Source organism: Acipenser ruthenus, chromosome 43 (assembly GCF_902713425.1).
Source record: "Acipenser ruthenus chromosome 43, fAciRut3.2 maternal haplotype, whole genome shotgun sequence".
NCBI lineage: Eukaryota > Metazoa > Chordata > Actinopteri > Acipenseriformes > Acipenseridae > Acipenser > Acipenser ruthenus.
The window spans coordinates 7,011,642-7,031,914 of record NC_081231.1 but is presented as its reverse complement, the minus strand read 5'-3'; the positions used below and the strand labels follow the sequence as shown (position 1 = coordinate 7,031,914).

General features: G+C 43.0%; 3 protein-coding genes across 4 annotated transcripts in view; 1 reads left to right on the top strand and 2 right to left on the bottom strand.

Annotated features, from left to right (window-relative positions):
* The window catches only part of LOC117424012 (butyrophilin subfamily 1 member A1-like), a 403,039-nt gene that overhangs the window by 128,069 nt on the left and 254,697 nt on the right, over positions 1-20,273 (bottom strand). The gene's annotated exons all lie outside the window — the stretch shown is intronic.
* LOC131709363 (zinc finger protein ZFP2-like) overlaps positions 1-20,273 on the top strand; it is a 319,568-nt gene that overhangs the window by 235,808 nt on the left and 63,487 nt on the right. The gene's annotated exons all lie outside the window — the stretch shown is intronic.
* Positions 331-18,619, bottom strand: LOC117404856 (transcobalamin-1-like). Its single transcript, XM_059011889.1, has 9 exons — positions 17,962-18,619; positions 17,122-17,322; positions 15,437-15,601; positions 10,402-10,557; positions 10,067-10,248; positions 9,130-9,298; positions 1,917-2,115; positions 1,091-1,209; positions 331-556 (listed from the first exon to the last, which is right to left on the bottom strand). Exons 1-9 carry the CDS (start codon positions 18,038-18,040, stop codon positions 495-497), a joined length of 1,332 nt encoding a protein of 443 aa, XP_058867872.1. The 5' UTR covers positions 18,041-18,619; the 3' UTR covers positions 331-494.

Genomic DNA, 20,273 nt, shown 5'->3' with positions numbered 1-20,273 from the left:
TGATAGGTGAGAGACTCCATCTCCACAGGGGACAGTAAAAAAAAACAAGACATTTTAGTTTTGAAGTTGCTAAACTTGTTTATTACTTTTTATTTATTATTTTGCCATTTTTAAATATGCTTTACCAGACTTCTCTGTGTTATACAATGCTTCCATATGCTTTACCATACCTCTCTGTGCTTTACAATGCTTCCCTATGCTTTACCAGACCTCTCTGTGCCTTACAATGCTTCCCTATGCTTTACCAGACCTCTCTGTGCTTTACAATGCTTCATTATCCTTTACCATACCTCTCTGTGCTTTACAATGCTTCCCTATGCTTTACCAGACCTCTGTGCTTTATTACACTTTCCTGTGCTTTTACTGTGGGATGCTTTTATAAGGGACTATATTATTGATTATTGCATTAGGAAATTGAATCATAGAATTATAATGGGATTAAAATAAGTGATAATTAAACACAACCTCCACCAATACATGACAATACATGTGAATTAATATTTAGAGAATTTTGCCACGATGTATTCTCCATCATGAGGCTTATAGTCAGTAACTCCTGAAACAGCAAAGGAAAAGTACATTAATTTTATTGTATTAATTTAAATTTATATATATACAGACACTTTAAAAATGTCCCGTTCTTGTACTGGACAGAGCAATCTTGAACAGAAATATGTTTCCAATCTTTGAAGCAGCAGGTGTGTTTTTCGTTGAAGACGCTGTAAAGAAATGGTGCAGCTTTCTGCAGGGTGTGTTCAATCGTTTACCAGGAAGGAAGCAAACTGAACCGGCTGCCAGGTTCCTGAATGCAGTGCGACAGGCAGTGTGTCAATCAGGCAAACGTTAACTGTTTTTATTTTTCACATGTGTAAAAATACAGCCTTAGCGTACTAGTTTAGTGAGACAGTAGTCTTGTACCATAAGAGATAGGGAAAGGGGGGGTCGACTGGACAGATTCTCTGTTTAGTGAGGAGACCGACAGTATTCTTGTACCGTCAGAGACAGGGAAAAGGGGGTCAACTGGACACTTCTATTAGTTTAGGAGGAGACAGTCAGGCAGGCAATCTTCTAATTAAACTGAGATCTGTACCTTGAGCCAAAGTGGTATTCCCAGTAAGAAATTGCCAGTATGTTCGCTCCTCCGTGTTCCCAGCTAAACCTTGGATACTGGTGACAAATGGACCCCAACTGCTTTGCTCCACAGTGAACCTAGAAACCAGTATGAAAATGTGATTATCATTTTTTATGAGGTTTGCAATCATTCCAAGCGCTTATTAATATTGCAGTCACTCAAACACTGTGTTTTGTTTTTTTTTTTTTTGCTGAGTCTGTGTTGCTTTGCCTGTGAGTTCAGGAGCTGCTCTTCAGTTCTAGCTGCGCTGCCATAGACAGGTTAGATCAGCCAGTCTTTATAGAAATAAAAGCCAGCGTTATCTAGTGATCTAACACTTTAGAGTTTTAATCTGCTGGCAATATGCTAGCTGTGCACGAGATGGTGGTTATGTTTTGTTTTTTTTCTAATAAAGCAGGTTTGGTAATAAGACCAGTGCCACCCATTCCAGGTTTTACTAGTGGCTTGATTAGCAACAAGCTCAGGTGTGTCTTATTAAACTCATAGTGAAACCAGAAATGGTTCACAGTGCTGCACAACAGGAGTCTTATTTCCATCCTTGAAGCCTACATTAACCCTAAATCTTCCATTCGCTCCATGGCTCTCAGATGTGCAGTTTTTAATGAAACATAGTTACAGCAAACATGGATTTTCATTGTAAAACTGTGGTATCTGGCACTCCACTGGGTTAAAGAAAGCTCTCAGTTCCGGAACCTTATTCTTAGTAAATGTGTTTCACCCACACTTCCTAGGCAGCTCCTGTGCAGTTTCTAAAGAAATACATAGTTATGGTGAATTCTCGTGCCTGAATTTTGCAGGCGATATCTTGGCCGCCTCCTCCATGACCCGCAGCAGCGAGGACCCCGTGGGGACCGTCACATCGATGAGGTCATTGAAGGTGTAGCGAAGGCCGTCCTCCACTGTGTAGTGTACGGTCAGTACACCCTGCTGGGCAGCGGGGGGTGCTAGAGGCACTAGAGGCAGCGGCGAATCAGCAGGGTTCTCTATACAGATGAAAGGGCAGTAAAGAAATTGGTTTTATTTCTTGCACTGGTCTCTCTCTCTCTCGTTCTCTCATATATATATATATATATATATATATATATATATATATATATATATATATATATATACATATATATATATATATATATATATATATATATACATATATATATATATATATATACACACATACACACACACACAATGTGATTAAAGTTTACCACATCAATGTACCATATCTCACAAACGGTAGGGCATAGGAAGGTGAAATTGCAACCATCGAGTGCGTAACATCCGCAACAGGCCGTGTTCAAGAGCTGCTGTTCACAAGTTAATCAAAACATTTGAGGAAACAGGTTGTACTTGTGATAAGCCTCGTAATGGCAGACCACCGACACCAACTGAAACTGTCGCTGAGATCAGCCATGCTGTAGCACAATCTCCCAGCACAAGTGCACTGGAGGAGACAGATTTCATCAGACGTGTCGATTTTGCGTTGCAGTTCTTGGCACGACTGGAATTGGATGACCAGTGGCCTGCTAATATCCTGTGGATGGATGAACCACACTTCACCCTGTCTGGAAGTGTGAACACGCGCACCTGTGTTATCTGAGGAGACTAATCCACATGCAACATTTGCGAGACCCCTACATGATGTTAAAGTGACAGTGTGGTGTGGCTTTACGGCTGACTTTGTTATTGGACCGTTCTTTTTTGAAGCGCCATAGGTAAGGGGACCTCAAACATACACAGTCACTGCTGCACGATACCACACCATGCTGATAACCCATGTCATTCCTATGCTGCAGCAACAAGATGTGATCAACACTACAGTCTTCATGCAGGATGTGGCCCCTCCACATATATTAGTAACCAGGTGAAACGCGTCTTGCAGGAGCACTTTCAGGACAGAATCATTGCACGTCACTTTCCTTGTGAATGGCCACCTCATTCACTGGACCTTACACCAGTGGATTTCTGGTTATAGGGGTACCTGAAGTCACGCGTGTACCGAGGGATCCCTCGCACAATTCTGGACCTCAAGGATGCCATTGTCTGGGAGATGGCCAGCATACCTGATGAGATGTGTAATGCTGCCGTAATGTCTGTTGTCACATGAATGCAATTCATTCTGGATCATGAAGGAGCACATATTGAACACTTGTGACTATCAGAGGAAGGTCATAGTGGTGCCCCCTGGTGACAACAATTAATAACTATGGCATTTGTGTCCCCATGGTTCCCTTAACAACCGTATGCAATTTCACCTCCCTGTGCCCTACCGTTTGTGAGATATGGTGCGTTGATGTGGTAAACTTTCTTACCTCGTATGATGAACTCCACACACAAAGTGAACTCCCAGTCTACATGTCGCTTGGGTCAGGAGAAAAGCCAGTCTCTTTCCCAGAGATCCTTTATATAATCCTTTTTTGGCAAACTTCATCAGCTAAAATGTTAACTAAAAGACAAAGCAGCTCCACAGAGCGTCGAAGCTCTGCCCGTTCTCCCCCAAGAAAGAGAATGAGTAAATCCACTCATTCCCACGGCAGCAGAGAGAGAGATGCAGCGGCCATTACCGAGACCCCACCGAGGCTACCCAGCCAACAACTCCACAGGAATTCCTGCCCCTGCTAACCAAGGATAGTTAGAAAGCTCAAGACAACCTGTACCTCTGCAGGGTAACACCGGTGGCTGACACAGCTGCAGCAGCTTGGAGTGCACAAGACCAATACTACTGTGCTGACACTCGCAGTATGGGAGATGATGACGTCATGGACAACGCCCCTGATGATGACGTGTCAGCAACTGGAGAAGTTGTTTCAATGGTACACACTAATGCACAGGCGGTTTTGAGAAGGATATTCTCAACGCTAATACCCAGACTTTAGTTAAGGAGGATGATGTCCTGAGCATCTTAGATGCAAACATTAAACAAGCCTTCCATGAGGCAGTCTGGAGGCCCATTGAGGCTTTATGGAAAAAAAACCTGCATGTGCTCCATCATATCTACACAGAGTAGATACATTCTATAGAGTACCTACTGGACACAAAGAACATCTTTTTAAGCAGCCCAAAATAGATACTATAATGTCTACACCAACCACCAGCACATCCTCCAAATCCTCTACACCAGTGGGTGCAGACAGGAAAATTGATACCTTCTTGAAGAAGGACTGCACTGCCTCCACTTGCAATATGCCCGTCTACAATTATCAGATCCACACAGCCAAATATCAACACAAATTATGGAGCCAGGTGTCTGCTGCCTTACAGACCCCTACTCCAGAGAACATCAAACTCACCATGCAGCTTGCAGAAGAGGGAAAAAATACTGCAAAAATCCAGCTGCAAGAGGCATGTGATAGCATGTAGCTGTAGCAAGTGTTGTCTCTGCACGACGAGTTCTTCAGATGAAAACATCCTCCTTAACTCCTGACACACAATCCAAGATCATGGCGTTACCATTTCAAGGGGACTTACTATTTAGCACTGACCTCAAGGATTACCTAACAGAGATGAAGGAGGCAAGGCAAGCCATTAGATCCTGCTCAACAACAGGCAAAACTATACCCCCTAATAGGGGGTATTTTAATAGGCAAAGGTTTTTCAGGCCTCAGCCAACACAATCAACCCTTGGAGGGCAGAGCAGGTTCCAAAGGGGAAAAGGTTCCAGACCATATGGATCCTTCCGTGGCTTTGCAAGAGGTAGAGGCAGACCCTCTACACCCACCCCTCACTTCTGCCAGTAGGGGGAAGAGTTTCATATTTAAAAAAAAAAAATGGCAGAAAATAACATCAAACCCATGGGTCATGGGACTCATACAACACGGCTACAAAGTACCATTCCGGTCCCACCCACCAGCAACAGGGATCATCTGGATGCGACTGGACTGGACAGGTCCACAAGGGGTCTTTCTACAGGAGGAGAGAAGATCCATGCTTCTTTCCCATGCCATAGAACTGGTCCCCTCATCTTCGCAGAGGCAGGGCCACTACTCCAGGTATTTTTTAATACTCAAAAAGAACAGGAAGTTAAGACCCATTTTAGACCTCAGAGGCCTGAACAAATACATCTTAACAGAAAAGTTCAGCATGGTATCTGGACACTGTCATCAAGGCAGTTCAACCCGGAGGCTGGATGGTCTCGATAGACCTCAAGGATGCCTATTTTCATCTTCCAATACACAACAATTACAGGAAATACCTTCGGTCTGCCATCAAGGAAGGCATGTACCAATTCAAGGTGCTTCCCTTCGGGATCTCCACAGCCCCCAGAGTGTTCACCAAGGTGATGGTAGAAGTCGCTTCACATCTACGAAACAAGGGCATCCACGTTTACCCCTACATCGATGACTTGTTGACATGAGCCCCATCCAGGGAAAGGGCATTAGAACACAGGGATACAACCCTTCAACTGTTTCAGGACCTGGGCTTGTTAGTAAACAGGGAAAATCCTTGCTGTCCCCAGCACAGTCTTTGGTGTTCCTGGGGGCCCATTTCAACATAACCTCAGGGAAGGTGTATCTCCCAGAGGAGAGAGTGACCACCATTCGACAGCTGGCAGGTCATTTCAATGTGGGAGCCAGGCTATCGGCACACTTTTTTCAACAGTTTCTGAGGCACATGGCAGCAGCAGTTCCTCTGGTAAGAAACACACAATTACACATGAGACACACACGACATGGTCTCCTATCTTCATGGAACCCAACTCTTCCAGACTCTCACTGCATCAAGGTGTCTCTGGAAGCGGCAACAGAAGCAAAATGGTGGCGAGTCTCACCTTGAGTAACAGGCGGGCTACAGCTGTCTCAGCAACATCTGGCACTCCACCTGTATACAGATGCCTCCCTACTAGGGTGTGGAGCACACCTAAAGCAAGCACAAGTACAGGGAACCTGGTCACCAAAGAAACCACCACATAAACCATCTGGAGCGTTTAGCAATCTTCCTGGCACTGAAACACTTTGCACCAGTTTTAAAACAGGAACACGTCTAGTTCTTATCGACAACACCACGTCAGTACAATACATAAATCACCAGGGAGGCACAGTCATTGGAACTGTGCCTCCTGGCCTTAAGGATCTGGAATTGGTTTTACAATGGATTTCTCACAGACTGGGGTCAACCACAGGTAGACCTATTCACCACAGCAGAAAATACCCAACTGCCACTGTTCTGCTCCAGGTTCCAACAAGAAGCAGCCATGGCAGTAGACATCCCATGGTTAACCAGTTTAATGTATGCATATCCTCCCCTGCCATTAATTCCAGCTTTGCTCAGAAAGGTGAAAAGAGACCAGGCCAGTCTCATCCTAGTAGCTCCTTACTGGACGAAGAGATTCTGGTTCTCGGAAATACAAGAGATAGCAAAAGCCGGGCCAATACACTTATCAGTGACCCGCCATCTGCTGTCTCAGAACAGAGGGAGGATGCTGCACAACAACCCAGCATGGTTACAACTAGCTGCTTGGAAATTGAACAGCGGCAATTATTAGATCAGGGGCTGTCTGAACAAGTAACCAAGATCTTACTGGCTTCCAAAAAAGCATCTACTTTTCAAGCCTATACAGGTAAATGGAAGGAATTCATCCATTGGTGCAACTCAAAATCTTTGCACACCATCAATCTACCAACATTTTATTTTTTTATTTTTTATTTAGTAGTTGCCAATTCTCCCAATTTAGAATGTCCGATTATTTTTAGGCTCAGCTCACCACTACCATCCCTGCGCTGACTCAGGAGGGGTGAAGACGAACACACGCTGTCCTCCGAAGCGTGTGCCATCAGCCGCCTGCTTTTTTACACACTGCAGGCTCACCATGCAGCCACCTCAGAGCTACAGTCTCAGAGGACAACACAGCTCTGGGCAGCTCACAGTCAAGCCCGCAGGCGCCCCGCCAGAACACAGAGGTCACTGGTGCGCGGTGAGCCGAGGACACCCTGGCCGACCTAACCCTCCCAGCCCCACCGGGCGGCACTCAGCCAATTGTGCACCGTCCCCTAGGAGCTCCCATCCACGGTCGGCAATGGAATAGCCTGGACTTGAACCAGCGACATCAAGGCTATAGGGTGTATCCTGCACTCCACCAGATGAGCCACTCGGGGGGCCACCAAATCTACCAAAGTTTTTATCCTACCTGTGCTACCTACTCCATAAAGCTCTTGCACTCTCCTCCATCAAAGTGCACATCATTGCAATATCGAGCATTCTACCTGGATTCCTGGATTTACCTAGGTTTGTTAACCACCTAAGGCCTCCAAGGAAACATATCCTTCCACAATGGAACCTCAGTCTAGTCCTGAAAACTCATGGGGCCGCCGTTTGAACCCATGGCAACATGCAACCAAAAATTCCTCGCTTGTAAAACAGCATTCTTGGTAGCAATAATATCAGCAAGAAGGATAAGTGAAATACAGGCACTGGTCATTGATGCACCCTATTCCAGATCTTCAGGGACAGGATCAGACATAATCATCAATTTCTGCCAAAAGTGGTGACACAGTTCCATCTAGATCAGATCATAACTCTTCATGATTTTTTCCCCAAACCACATAAATCAAAATCAGAGGCCAGACATCACTTAATTGATGTCAGAAGAGCACTACCTGTCTACATTCATAGAACCATCAAAAAAGACCACCAGGACAGCACTTTGTAGCTTTCAATTCACAAAATCAAGGTAAACCTGTCTCCAAACAGACAATCTCCAGTTGGATCTTGCATCGAGTTTTGTTATAACCTGGACAAGAAACCGGTTCCAGGACCAGTAAAAGCCCACTCAGTGAGGGGTAGCTACTACATGGGCACATTTAAAATATGTCCCATTTCAAGACATTTGCAATGCAGCCATGTGGGCCTCCTCTGAGACCTTTACAAAACAACTTAAATGTATCTTCTTCTCAGCCAACGTTTGCTCACTCCGTATTATCTGTGGCTTCAGGCACTACTATCTAACCTACCACTCTTTTTCTGCTTCCTATGGTAGGGTTCACTCTGTGCCTGTGGAGTTCATCATACCGGGACACTATCACCCTTAATTTAAATGTGCTTTATTTTGCTCTTATCTGCCCCCTATTTTACTGCATTTAATCCTGTACTTCAGAATACTGTAATCTGCCAAGTGTTTAACCTGTAGTATTTTGTACTTAATCATATCCTGATGTAACTATCACTATTTAATCATATCCTGATGTAACTTTCACTATTATCTGCTGTATTATTGAATTGTGGTTTTTCACACTTGAACAAAAGTTATTGTATTTCTTGCTCTTATTGTATTACTTGTTTTGTAACACTTGAAATGTATTTGCTAACGATTGTAAGTCTCCCTGGATAAGGGCGTCTGCTAAGAAATAAATAATAATAATAATAATAATATTATTATTATTATTATTATTATTATTATTAATACGAGGTAAGAAGACAAAGATTACCTGTAATATGGTTTATTCGTAGAATGATGAACTCCACACGCCTATATTCCACCCTCCTTCCCCCTTTTCTTGGTTTAACCTCGGGTAGTTGGTTTTGGAAATGTGGACATAGATGCTCCAGGAAGGGTAGGCTTTATAGAGGAGGGATATTACTTGGCGCAAGAAAGGATTATATAAAGGATCTCTAGGAAAGAGATCGTTTTTTCTCCTGACCCAGGCGACATGGAGACTGGGAGTTCACTCTGTGTGTGGAGTTCATCATTTTATGAAGAAACCATATTACAGGTGATCTTCGTTTTCTAATCACCCTATATATGTGTGTATGTGTGTATGTATGCTCAAGCTCATCCCGCACACTCAGTTCGACTGAGATATTATATATATATATATATATATATATATATATATATATATATATATATATATATATACACACACACACATACTGTCACCTTTCTCTTTCTTTTTCTTTCCTTCTTTCTTTCACTGTGCTCTGTGTGTCTCTCTGTGTCTGTGTGTTGTGTGTATCTGATGTCTTGTCTCTCTCTCTGTCTTACTATCTCGCTCTCGCTATCTCACTTTTAAACTCCTTGCAGTCTAGCTTATTCAGCCCCAGGTAGTTTCTGTTCTCCAGTGAGGGGGTGATCTGAGAAGCAGCCATGGGGTTGTCGAAGGATCCGGAACCAGCCCGCTCTAGAACAGTCTGGAACGTTCTGGAACAGTTGTAGGTGGAGGCGACTGACAGGGCCTGGGGAGAAAGAGAGAGACAAGTGGCCTAGGGGGGTGAACTCTGCATCATCATCAACAACTGCTGCTGCTGCAGAGTCACTTATAATAGGACTTTGTTTGTTTTACGTCTCATCCGAAGGATGGAGCACAAGGAGGTGAAGTGACTTGCTCAAGGTCACACACAGTGGTAACAAGCCCTTTCCTTTAGCCACTGGACCAACAATATTTAACATTTTAGAGTGAATAAAATTGCTTGTTAATTTATAAAGAGTGTTGCAATGTCTGGGTGCATGAACACATTAGAATACAACTCAACGCAAATACACAAGAAGTCATGTACATAAATGCAACAGGAAGTGATGTACATAAGTATATACAGTGATAGTGGCTGGGATTGGGCTATTTATTCTTCTGCTTGCTATTAATAAGAGGTCAGTCTTTATTATAGATATGGAGTTCAAACATCCCTGTCAGCAGAGACAGGACCAGCATCCCCACTACCATATACTGGTTCCTCTCTCTTCTCTCCTCTCCCCTCTCTTCTCTCCCCTTACCCCCTCCTCACTCCTCTCCCCTCAGCCCCTGCCTCACACCTCTCCACCCTATCCTCTCCCCTCTCCCCTCTCTCCTCTCCACCCTCTCTCCTCTTTCCTGTCCCCTTTTCCCTCTCCCCTTTCCACCCTCTCTACTCTCTCCTATCTCTTCTTTCCTCTCCCCTCTCTCCTCTCCACCCTCTCTTCTCCCCTCTCTGCCCTCTTTCCTCTCTCCTCTCTACCCTCTCTATCACCTGCATGGCCAGTCCTGTGCTGTAGAGGTTCCCGATCAATCCATCACTCGTTGTCTCCTGGAGAATGTTCTTGATCAGACGTTTAAGAGCATTCTGGATCTTGAGACGCAGAACCACAGGATTAGGCGGGTTGATAGAGCGCCTCACGCAGGTCAGGGCTAGAACTGCAACCGAGGCTGTGTCTGAGAGGAGAGAGGAGAAGAGAGAGAAGAGAGAGAGAGGTTTAATAATCTCCACCATTTTATATATTATACAGCAGTGGCACCAAACATGATTCAGACAGTCCCCCTGAGTTTCAATCTCGAACCCTAACCCAATCTCTATAGTTCTCTTACCCACTGAATATATCTCTCCGTGTGAAAATCCTCCATTATCCGAAGCTTCAATCAGACGCTGCACGGTGTGTGATGTCACTGGTCTTCCCATCATGCACAGCGCCAGTATGTCAAGGCCCACCTGATAATAGCTTGTGAGGGGGACGTGTTTGGAATCTAGAAAGGGGAGGGGAGAGAGACTTCTATAAAGGTTTACCAAGGGTTTACAATGCTTGCCTGTGCTTTCCCATACCTCACTGTGCTTTACAATGCTTCCCTATGCTTTCCTATACCTCTCCGTGCTTTACGATACCTCTCTGTGCTTAACAATGCTTCCCTATGTTTTACCAGACCTCTCTGTGCTTTATTATTATAATTAGTTTTATTATTATTTATTTCTTAGCAGACATCCTTATCCAGGACGACTTACAATTGTTGCAAGATATCACATTATTTTTACATACAATTACATTATTTTTTTACACATTATTTGTATATAAAATTACCCATTTATACAGCTGGGTTTTTACTGAAACAATCTAGGTAAACTACCTTGTTTAAGGGTACAGCAGCAGTGTCCCCCACCTGGGATTGAACCCACGACCCACCGGTCAAAAGTCCAGAGCCCTAACCACTACTCCACACTGCTATCTGTGCTTTACAATGCTTGCCAAAGTTTACCATGCCTCTCTGTGCTTTACCATACCTCTCTGGGCTTTACAATGCTTCCCTATGCTTTAGCATACCTCTCTGTGCTTTACAATGCTTCCATGTGCTTTACCATACCTCTCTGTGCTTTACAATGCTTCCCTATGCTTTACCATACCTCAATATGCTTTACAATGCTTCCCTGTGCTTTACCATACATCTCTGTGCTTTCCAATGCTTACCTATGCTTTACCATGCCTCTCTGTGCTTTACAATGCTTGCCTAAGCTTTACCATACTTATCTGTGCTTTACAATGCTTCCCTGTGCTTTACCAGACCTCTCTGTGCTTTACAATGCTTCCCTGTGCTTTACCATACCCCTCTGTGCTTTACAATGCTTCCCTGTGCTTTACCATACCCCTCTGTGCTTTACAATGCTTGCCTATGCTTTCCCATGCCTCTCTCTGCTTTATTATTATTATTATTATTATTATTATTATTATTATTATTATTATTTCTTTATTTATTAGCAGGCGCCCTTATCCATGACGACTTACAAGATATCACATTATTTTTACATACAATTACCCATTTATAGAGTTGGGTTTTTACTGGAGCAATCTAGGTAAAGCACCTTGCTCAAGGGTACAGCAGCAGTGTCCCCCACCTGGGATTGAACCAACGACCCTCCGGTTAAGAGGGTCCAGAGCCCTAACCACTACTCCACACTGCTTCCCTATGCTTTATCATACCTCTGTGCTTTACAATGCTTGCCTGTGCTTTAGCATAACTCTCTGTGCTTAACAATGCTTCCCTGTGCTTTACCATACAGACAGAAAATAAAAAAAAGGTTGTAACACAAAACACAGAGCACGGCACTGGTAGCCAAAATAAAGCGACAAACAAAAACGAACAAACACTAACAAACAGGGACGAACACTAAACAAACACGTACTGTGCTGGTCCTCCAGCACCACGTAGCAATTGCTCACTTTCTCGTTATCTTTCTCGTTCTCTCCCGTTCTTTCGCCCTGAACACACAACCCTGAGTAAAACAAATATGCATCTATATATACTGTTGTGCTGGGATTCAATTACTAATTAATTATTCACTTGAATCCCAGCACGTGAACTAATTATGTGCAACCCCGTGCTCACATACTATACTTTAAATGCACGTGAAGCAATCCCGTGCCTAAATATAATTATACAATTTAAATACTCATGCTGCACACACCCATTTATATCCCGTGTACCAACTACAATACACCAACATTTAACACACCACACGCAACATACAACATATAACACACACAAGGGCAGGGCACATTGCCACAATCCCATATATTTTAAATATATAAAAAAGGGGCCAATTTATATATATGAAAAATATAAGGATAATACTTTTCTACCATATATTAAAAATATATGTTTTTTCAATATGCTTTACCATACCTCTCTGTGCTTCACAATGCTTCCCTATGCTTTACCATACCTATCTGAGCTTTACCTACTTCTCTGTGCTTTACAATGCTTCCCTGTGCTTTACCAGACCTCTATGTGCTTTACAATGCTTCCCTATGCTTTACCAGACCTCTCTGTGCTTTACAATGCTTCCCTGTGCTCTAGCAGACCTCTCTGTGCTTTACAATTCTTCCCTATGCTTTACCATACCTCTCTGTGCTTCACAATGCTTTACCAGACCTCGCTGTGCTTTACAATACTTCCCTATGCTTTACCATACCTCTCTGTGCTTTACAATGCTTCCCTATGCTTTACCTACCTCTCTGTGCTTTACAATACTTCCCTATGCTTTACCAGACCTCTCTGTGCTTTACAATGCTTCCCTATGCTTTACCAGACCTCTCTGTGCTTTACAATGCTTCCCTATGCTTTATCAGAACTCTCTGTGCTTTACAATGCTTCCCTATGCTTTACCATACCTCTCTGTGCTTTACAATGCTTCCCTGTGCTTTACCATACCTCTCTGTGCTTTACCAGACCTCTCTGTGCTTCACAATGCTTCATTATGCTTTAGCAGACCTCTCTGTGCTTCACAGTGCTTCCCTATGCTTTACCAGACCTCTCTGTGCTTCACAGTGCTTCCCTATGCTTTACCAGACCTCTCTGTGCTTTACAATGCTTCCCTGTGCTTTACCATACCTCTGTGCTTCACAATGCTTCCCTGTGCTTTACCATACCTCTCTGTGCTTTACAATGCTTTACTATGTTTTACCAGACCTCTCTGTGCTTTACAATGTTTCCCTATGTTTTACCTACCTCTCTCTGCTTCACAATGCTTCCCTATGCTTTACCACACCTCTCTGTGCTTCACAGTGCTTCCCTATACTTTACCAGACCTCTCTGTGCTTTACAATGCTTCCCTGTGCCTTACCATACCTCTCTGTGCTTCACAATGCTTCCCTGTGCTTTACCAGACCTCTCTGTGCTTCACAATGCTTCATTATGCTTTACCAGACCTCTCTGTGCTTCACAGTGCTTCCCTATGCTTTACCAGACCTCTCTGTGCTTTACCTACTTCTCTGTGCTTTACAATGCTCCCCTGTGCTTTACCAGACCTCTCTGTGCTTCACAATGCTTCCCTGTGCTCTACCAGACCTCTCTGTGCTTTACAATTCTTCCCTATGCTTTACCATACCTCTCTGTGCTTCACAATGCTTCCCTATGCTATACCGTACCTATCTGTGCTTTATCTACCTCTCTGTGCTTTACAATTCTTCCCTATGCTTTACCATACCTCTCTGTGCTTCACAATGCTTTACCAGACCTCGCTGTGCTTTACAATACTTCCCTATGCTTTACCATACCTCTCTGTGCTTTACAATGCTTCCCTATGCTTTACCTACCTCTCTGTGCTTTACAATACTTCCCTATGCTTTACCAGACCTCTGTGCTTTACAATGCTTCCCTATGCTTTACCAGACCTCTCTGTGCTTTACAATGCTTCCCTGTGCTTTACCAGACCTTTCTGTGCTTTACAATGCTTCACTCTGCTTTACCTGCCTCTCTGTGCTTCACAATGCTTCCCTATGCTTTACCAGACCTCTCTGTGCTTTACCAGACCTCGCTGTGCATTACAATGCTTCCCTATGCTTTACCACACCTCTCTGTGGTTTACAATGCTTCCCTATGCTTTACCAGACCTCTCTGTCCTTTACAATGCTTCCCTATGCTTTATCAGAACTCACTGTGCTTTACAATGCTTCCCTATGCTTTACCAGACATCTCTGTGCTTTACCAGACCTCCCTGTGCTTCACAATGCTTTCCTGTGCTTTACCATACCTCTCTGTGCTTTACCAGACCTCTCTGTGCTTTACAATGCTTCCCTGTGCTTTACCATACCTCTCTGTGCTTTAGCAGACCTCTCTGTGCTTCACAGTGCTTCCCTATGCTTTACCATACCTCTGTGCTTCACAATGCTTCCCTGTGCTTTACCATACCTCTCTGTGCTTTACAATGCTTTTCTATGCTTTACCACACCTCTCTGTGCTTTACAATGCTTTACTATGCTTTACCAGACCTCTCTGTGCTTTACAATGCTTCCCTATGCTTTACCAGACCTCTCTGTGCTTTACAATGCTTCCCTATGCTTTACCAGACCTCTCTGTGCTTTACAATGCTTCCCTATGCTTTACCAGACCTCTCTGTGCTTTACAATGCTTCCCTGTGCTTTACCAGACCTCTCTGTGCTTTACAATGCTTCCCTATGCTTTACCAGACCTCTCTGTGCTTTACAATGCTTCCCTATGCTTTACCAGACATCTCTGTGCTTTACCAGACCTCCCTGTGCTTCACAATGCTTCCCTGTGCTTTACCATACCTCTCTGTGCTTTACCAGACCTCTCTGTGCTTTACAATGCTTCCCTGTGCTTTACCATACCTCTCTGTGCTTTAGCAGACCTCTCTGTGCTTCACAGTGCTTCCCTATGCTTTACCAGACCTCTCTGTGCTTCACAGTGCTTCCCTATGCTTTACCAGACCTCTCTGTGCTTTACAATGCTTCCCTGTGCTTTACCATACCTCTGTGCTTCACAATGCTTCCCTGTGCTTTACCATACCTCTCTGTGCTTTACAATGCTTTACTATGCTTTACCACACCTCTCTGTGCTTTACAATGCTTTACTATGCTTTACCAGACCTCTCTGTTCTTTACAACGCTTTACTATGCTTTACCAGACCTCTCTGTGCTTTATAATGCTTCCCTATGCTTTACCAGACCTCTCTGTGCTTTACAATGCTTCCCTATGCTTTACCAGACCTCTCTGTGCTTTACAATGCTTCCCTGTGCTTTACTGTGTGTTCACTTTCGTTTAAACATTTTAAAACATGATATCTGGTGTCTTTCCCCTCTCCCCTCTCCCCTCTCCCCTCTCCCCTCTCTCTCACCGATATTCTCAATCTCTTCCTTCAGTTTTCTTTCCAGCAGTTTTCTCAGGTCCAGGGCTTTCTTCCCCCCTTTAAGTCCTGGGGCTGGAGTTAGAGACGGGTCAGCACAGCAGCCCTGCATAGCCAGACAGTAGAGAGCCACGGTGCCGGAAGAGAATGTGAGGCCTGGAGAGGAGAGAGCAGAGAGAGAGAGGAGTAAGAGAGGAGAGGAGACAGGAGAAAAGTTAGTTGTTTTTTTGTAGTTTAGTTTGTTAAATGTTAGTTTGCACTTAGTTAGTTAGTAGGTAGTTTAGCTAGTTAGTTAGTTAGTAGTTAATTGGTAGTTTAATTAGTTAAATGGTAGTTCATTTGCAGTTTAGTTAGTTAGCTGGTAGTTAGTTGGTATTTTAGATAGTTGTTAGTTTTTAGTTTGGGTTGATACGTTTTATATTAGTTTAGCTTTGTTAGTTAGTTGGTAGTATAGTTGGATAGTTGGTAGTTAATTAGTAGTTTAGTTAGTAGTATAGTTTGCTCATTGTTATTTACTAGCTAGTTTAGTTAGTTGGTAGTTAATTGGTAGTTTAATGTTAATGTAGTTTGTTGGTGGGTTGTTAGTTAGTAGCTAGTTTGTAGTTTAGTTATTTAGTTGGTAGTTTAGTAGTATCGTTGGTTAGTTGTGAGTTTAGTTAGTAGTATTGTTGGTTAGTTGGTAGCTACTTGGTAGTAGTAGTTACAGTATGTGGTAATAAGTTAGGTGGTAGCTAGTCTGTAGTATAGTTGGTTGGTAGTGTAGTAGGGTCTGATTTATTATTATTTATTATTATTATTTTATTATTCACGTGTGGATTGTGTTTCTCATATTATTATTTGATAAATGTGTATTGTGTGTGTGTGTGTGTGTGTGTGTGTTGATTTATTTATATAAATGTGTGTTTTGTTGTACAGCTCTTTATTATTATTTCTCATCTCGAGTGTGGTTTGAGGTATTTGCTTCACTGGACCCCCCTAAACTACTTTCTCTCTTTCCTCTATGGAACTATACGAGCGAAACTCCGATTGGCTGAAGGACTGTCTGCCCAATTCCCCCCCCCCCCCCCGTTCCTTAGCAACCGCGTCTCCCGTTCCACGGCTCTGCTTGCCAGCGGCTCGCTGCTTGATCTCCCCGCCCTGCCAATCATCTACTGCCTTTATAAATGCGGAGGAATATTGTGAGAGGGAGAGCCGGACTTGTGAAGGAGATTCCGCGCTGCAGACTGGAGCTGGAATGCGGAGAGACTTTATGAAACTGATAGATCCAAGTATTTTATATAAACTGCAATAATATAATCTGTGGTAACTAGTTTAATTAACTTCACTGTAAGAAACTGATAGATTAAGAGTTTGTTTTATTGTATCACCTCTATATGTATCTACTAGACAGTTGTTAGATGGTGAACTGAAAGTGGAATTGTCATATTGTTTACATTATTGTTAATGTGCTTGAGATTTTGAAAACAATTATTAATTAAAACTTGTAAAGATTATTTTTGGTGCATGATTGCTTGATTTCTCCTGGATAAAAGAGTTTGTGTGGGAACCAACCACTCGACGTCCTTGTCCTCAATAAACACAAGGTGGCACAGTCAAATTAACATCAATGTAGCTGTATATAAAGACATGCTACAGTAGTTTAGTTGGTAGTTTAGTTGGTTGTTGAGTCACTTTACCTTTTTCGACTCTCTTCACTGCATCAGCCTGCAGTCTGCCCAGCATGCATCTCTCTGTGTCCCTGTCATGATAGCTGGCCAGACGCAGAGCCAGGAGGATGCTGGGATTGGGGGTGGAGCCATTGGCAGCACTGCTCTTCTCTGATTGGACCATTATATTGAGGAGCCGAGTCACCTCTACTGTCTGATTCGCTGAGACAGCTGAGGGAGGGAGGACAGAAGGGGGAGAGATGAAAAGAGAAGGTGAGAGTAGAAGAGAGGGAGGAGAGGTAGGGAGGGGAGAGAGAGAGGCACAACACATTAATGAAAGATACAGGGGCTGAAGGAAATACTCATTGAAACTGCATTGAGAGATTTCTATTACATATAATGATAAATTTATATTTCATTTATATTTCATTTAGGAGGCTGTGTGGTCCAGTGGTTAAAGAAAAGGGCTTGTAACCAGGACGTCCCCAGTTCAAATTCCACCTTATCCACTGACTCATTGTGTGACCCTTAGCAAGTCACTTAACCTCCTTGTGCTCCGTCTTTCGGGTGAGACGTAGTTGTAAGTGACTCTGCAGCTGATGCATAGTTCACACACCCTAGTCTCTGTAAGTCGCCTTGGATAAAGGCGTCTGCTAAATAAACAAATAATCAAATAAATGAGAAACACAACCGTCACACACACAGAGACACACACACACATATACACAGGCAGACAGATACACACGGACACAGACAGACAGATACACACACATAGACACAGACAGACACACACTGTCTCTCTCTATTCTAGTTAATACAAAGTCTTCATTATTCAGCTATTTAATAGCAAGCGGTTCATTGTGTACTCACAGCACTGCAGAGAGACCGGGAGCCAAACGGAGAGCTGCAACAACACAGCCAGAGCCATCCTCACATAACCCACTGCCATTTTCCCTCCTTCGTTTTTTATTTCCTTCTGTCTTTCTCTCCTTCAATATTTTTCTTTCTCTCCTCCTTTCTTATTATGTTTTGCAGCAAATTATCCTTTTTCTTCTTTTCTTTCTGTTTCTTCCTTCCTTTCTTTAATTCTGTACTGTCACCGTAGTGTTGAGGGAGTCTTTCCCCTTGAGAATGACGATTATTATTATTTATTTCTAGCAGACGCCCTTATCCAGGGCAACTTCCAGTCGATACTGATATTTATCTCTCTCTCCTTCTCTCTCTCTCTCTTATATAGTCACCTCCAGGAAGTATTTGCCCGTGAAAGTTTTCTCCCTCCCTCCTATTGTTGCCTTTCCTAATCAATGCTGGTGTTGAATCACCTGATGCTAAATGCACTCTCCTCCCTTTGCCCTGTTGCTCACCAGCCTCCAGTCATGATATAGTCAACCTTCAAGAAAGTGATTGTGTGAAGAACTGGGGTCCTTCACAATAAAAACTCTAAACTGAACTCTTTAGCAGGTCATTGATTGTCATGGAGCACACTGACAATATATTATATTGTAAAAGCTCAGATATTTTCAGGTATTTATTTATACATCAGCCAACGTCAGCAATATCCCGCCCACCCCACCCAAGGCACCATAAACAAAAGGCTTCTTGTTCTATTGTTTTTGAAATTGAAAACTTTTGTGTTGCAAGATGAGGCTAGCGTTTCAGAATATTTTTCTACTTTATATTATATGCTGTTTATATTTTATATAGGGTTTCTGGTTTTAACTGGTAGAACTCGATAAAACACCACAAAAAATGAAACAGGCTTTATCAAATAACCACTGGTAATACACTGCAAAGGCTTGGTCTAGTGAGCTTCAAACCAGAGTTTCGTGACAATTTTTAAAATGCTTTTTTGGGGTTTCCATTTTCTCAGTTTATTTTACTCGAGTAAACCAGGCTTTTCACTCGACGTCATGCAAATGAATGGGAAAGGTGGGGGTTGATATGTAAATCAGCTATGCCTAAAGTACTCATGCTGTTTTTAAAGATTACTTGTGACATTTTGTGAAAATGCGGTTTCCATGCGCAGAGAACTGGTACACAAGTGAATCTAAGCTGCTGTAATAAAGCAAAATACCTTGTGCCTGGCTGGTTAATAATGTGTTTTCTGCTCTTGACCAAATTATTTTTTAAATGTCATTGGTGGGGTTCCATGTCGTTAGTATTGAATCTGTTTCACTAATTTATCTTACGACTCATTCATTAAAAATGAACTGGGAGGTATATGAAACGGACCAACGCAGGTATTGCAGATCCCCATGGATGAAAACTGGCGGAGACATTATCTATATGTTTCCCTTTCATTCAGGCAATACAGCATATAGAAGATCAGGGTGTGCCTTTATATTGGGGATGCAGCTTATACTACTTCCCTGGCTTATGAAACCCTACTCGTCCGGACAGCTGACAGCTGCTGAGGAAGCATTCAGCACCACGCTTGGGCAAATACAGGTAGTGGGCACTTGAAAGGGAGGTGGCGGATACTGATGAAAGGGACAGAAGTGCAGCATGAGTTAGTTCCCAAAATTGCCACTGCCTGCTGTATCCTGCACAAACTCATGTAAACAACAAAATGAGGTGTTCAGGAATCAGTGGCTGCCTGTGAGACAGATTGGGGGAAGGTTACCTCAGCCGTTTCAATTGGATAGCAGTGATCTGAGGAGGCTCGTGCTGTCAGAGATACTCTCCTTTCTTTTAAGTTGTGTTAGATTTACTGTTGTGTTAAATATTAAAGATGCAAACAAATAAAACACTATATGTTTTATTTGTATTTGGTCAGTTCTAAGAGGGCATCAACAACTTGTTGATATATAAGAACATAAGAAAGTTTACAAACGAGAGGAGGCCATTTGGCCCATCTTGCTCGTTTGGTTGATAGTAGCTTATTGATCCCATATTTTTGACACTGAATGTTATCAGATCTTCAACCAAAACCTAATATTAGATAAAAGGAACCCTGAATGAACAAATAACACAGAAATGTGATACATATTTCATTTATTTATTAAAGAAAGTTATGCAACACCCAATGCCCCCGTGTGAAAAAGTAATCACCCCCTTAGACTCAGTAACTGGTTACGCCACCTTTAGCAGCAATAACTGCAACCAAACGCTTCCTGTAGTTATTGATTAGTCTCTCACAGCGCCGTGGAGGAATTTTGGCCCACTCCTCCATGTAGAACTGC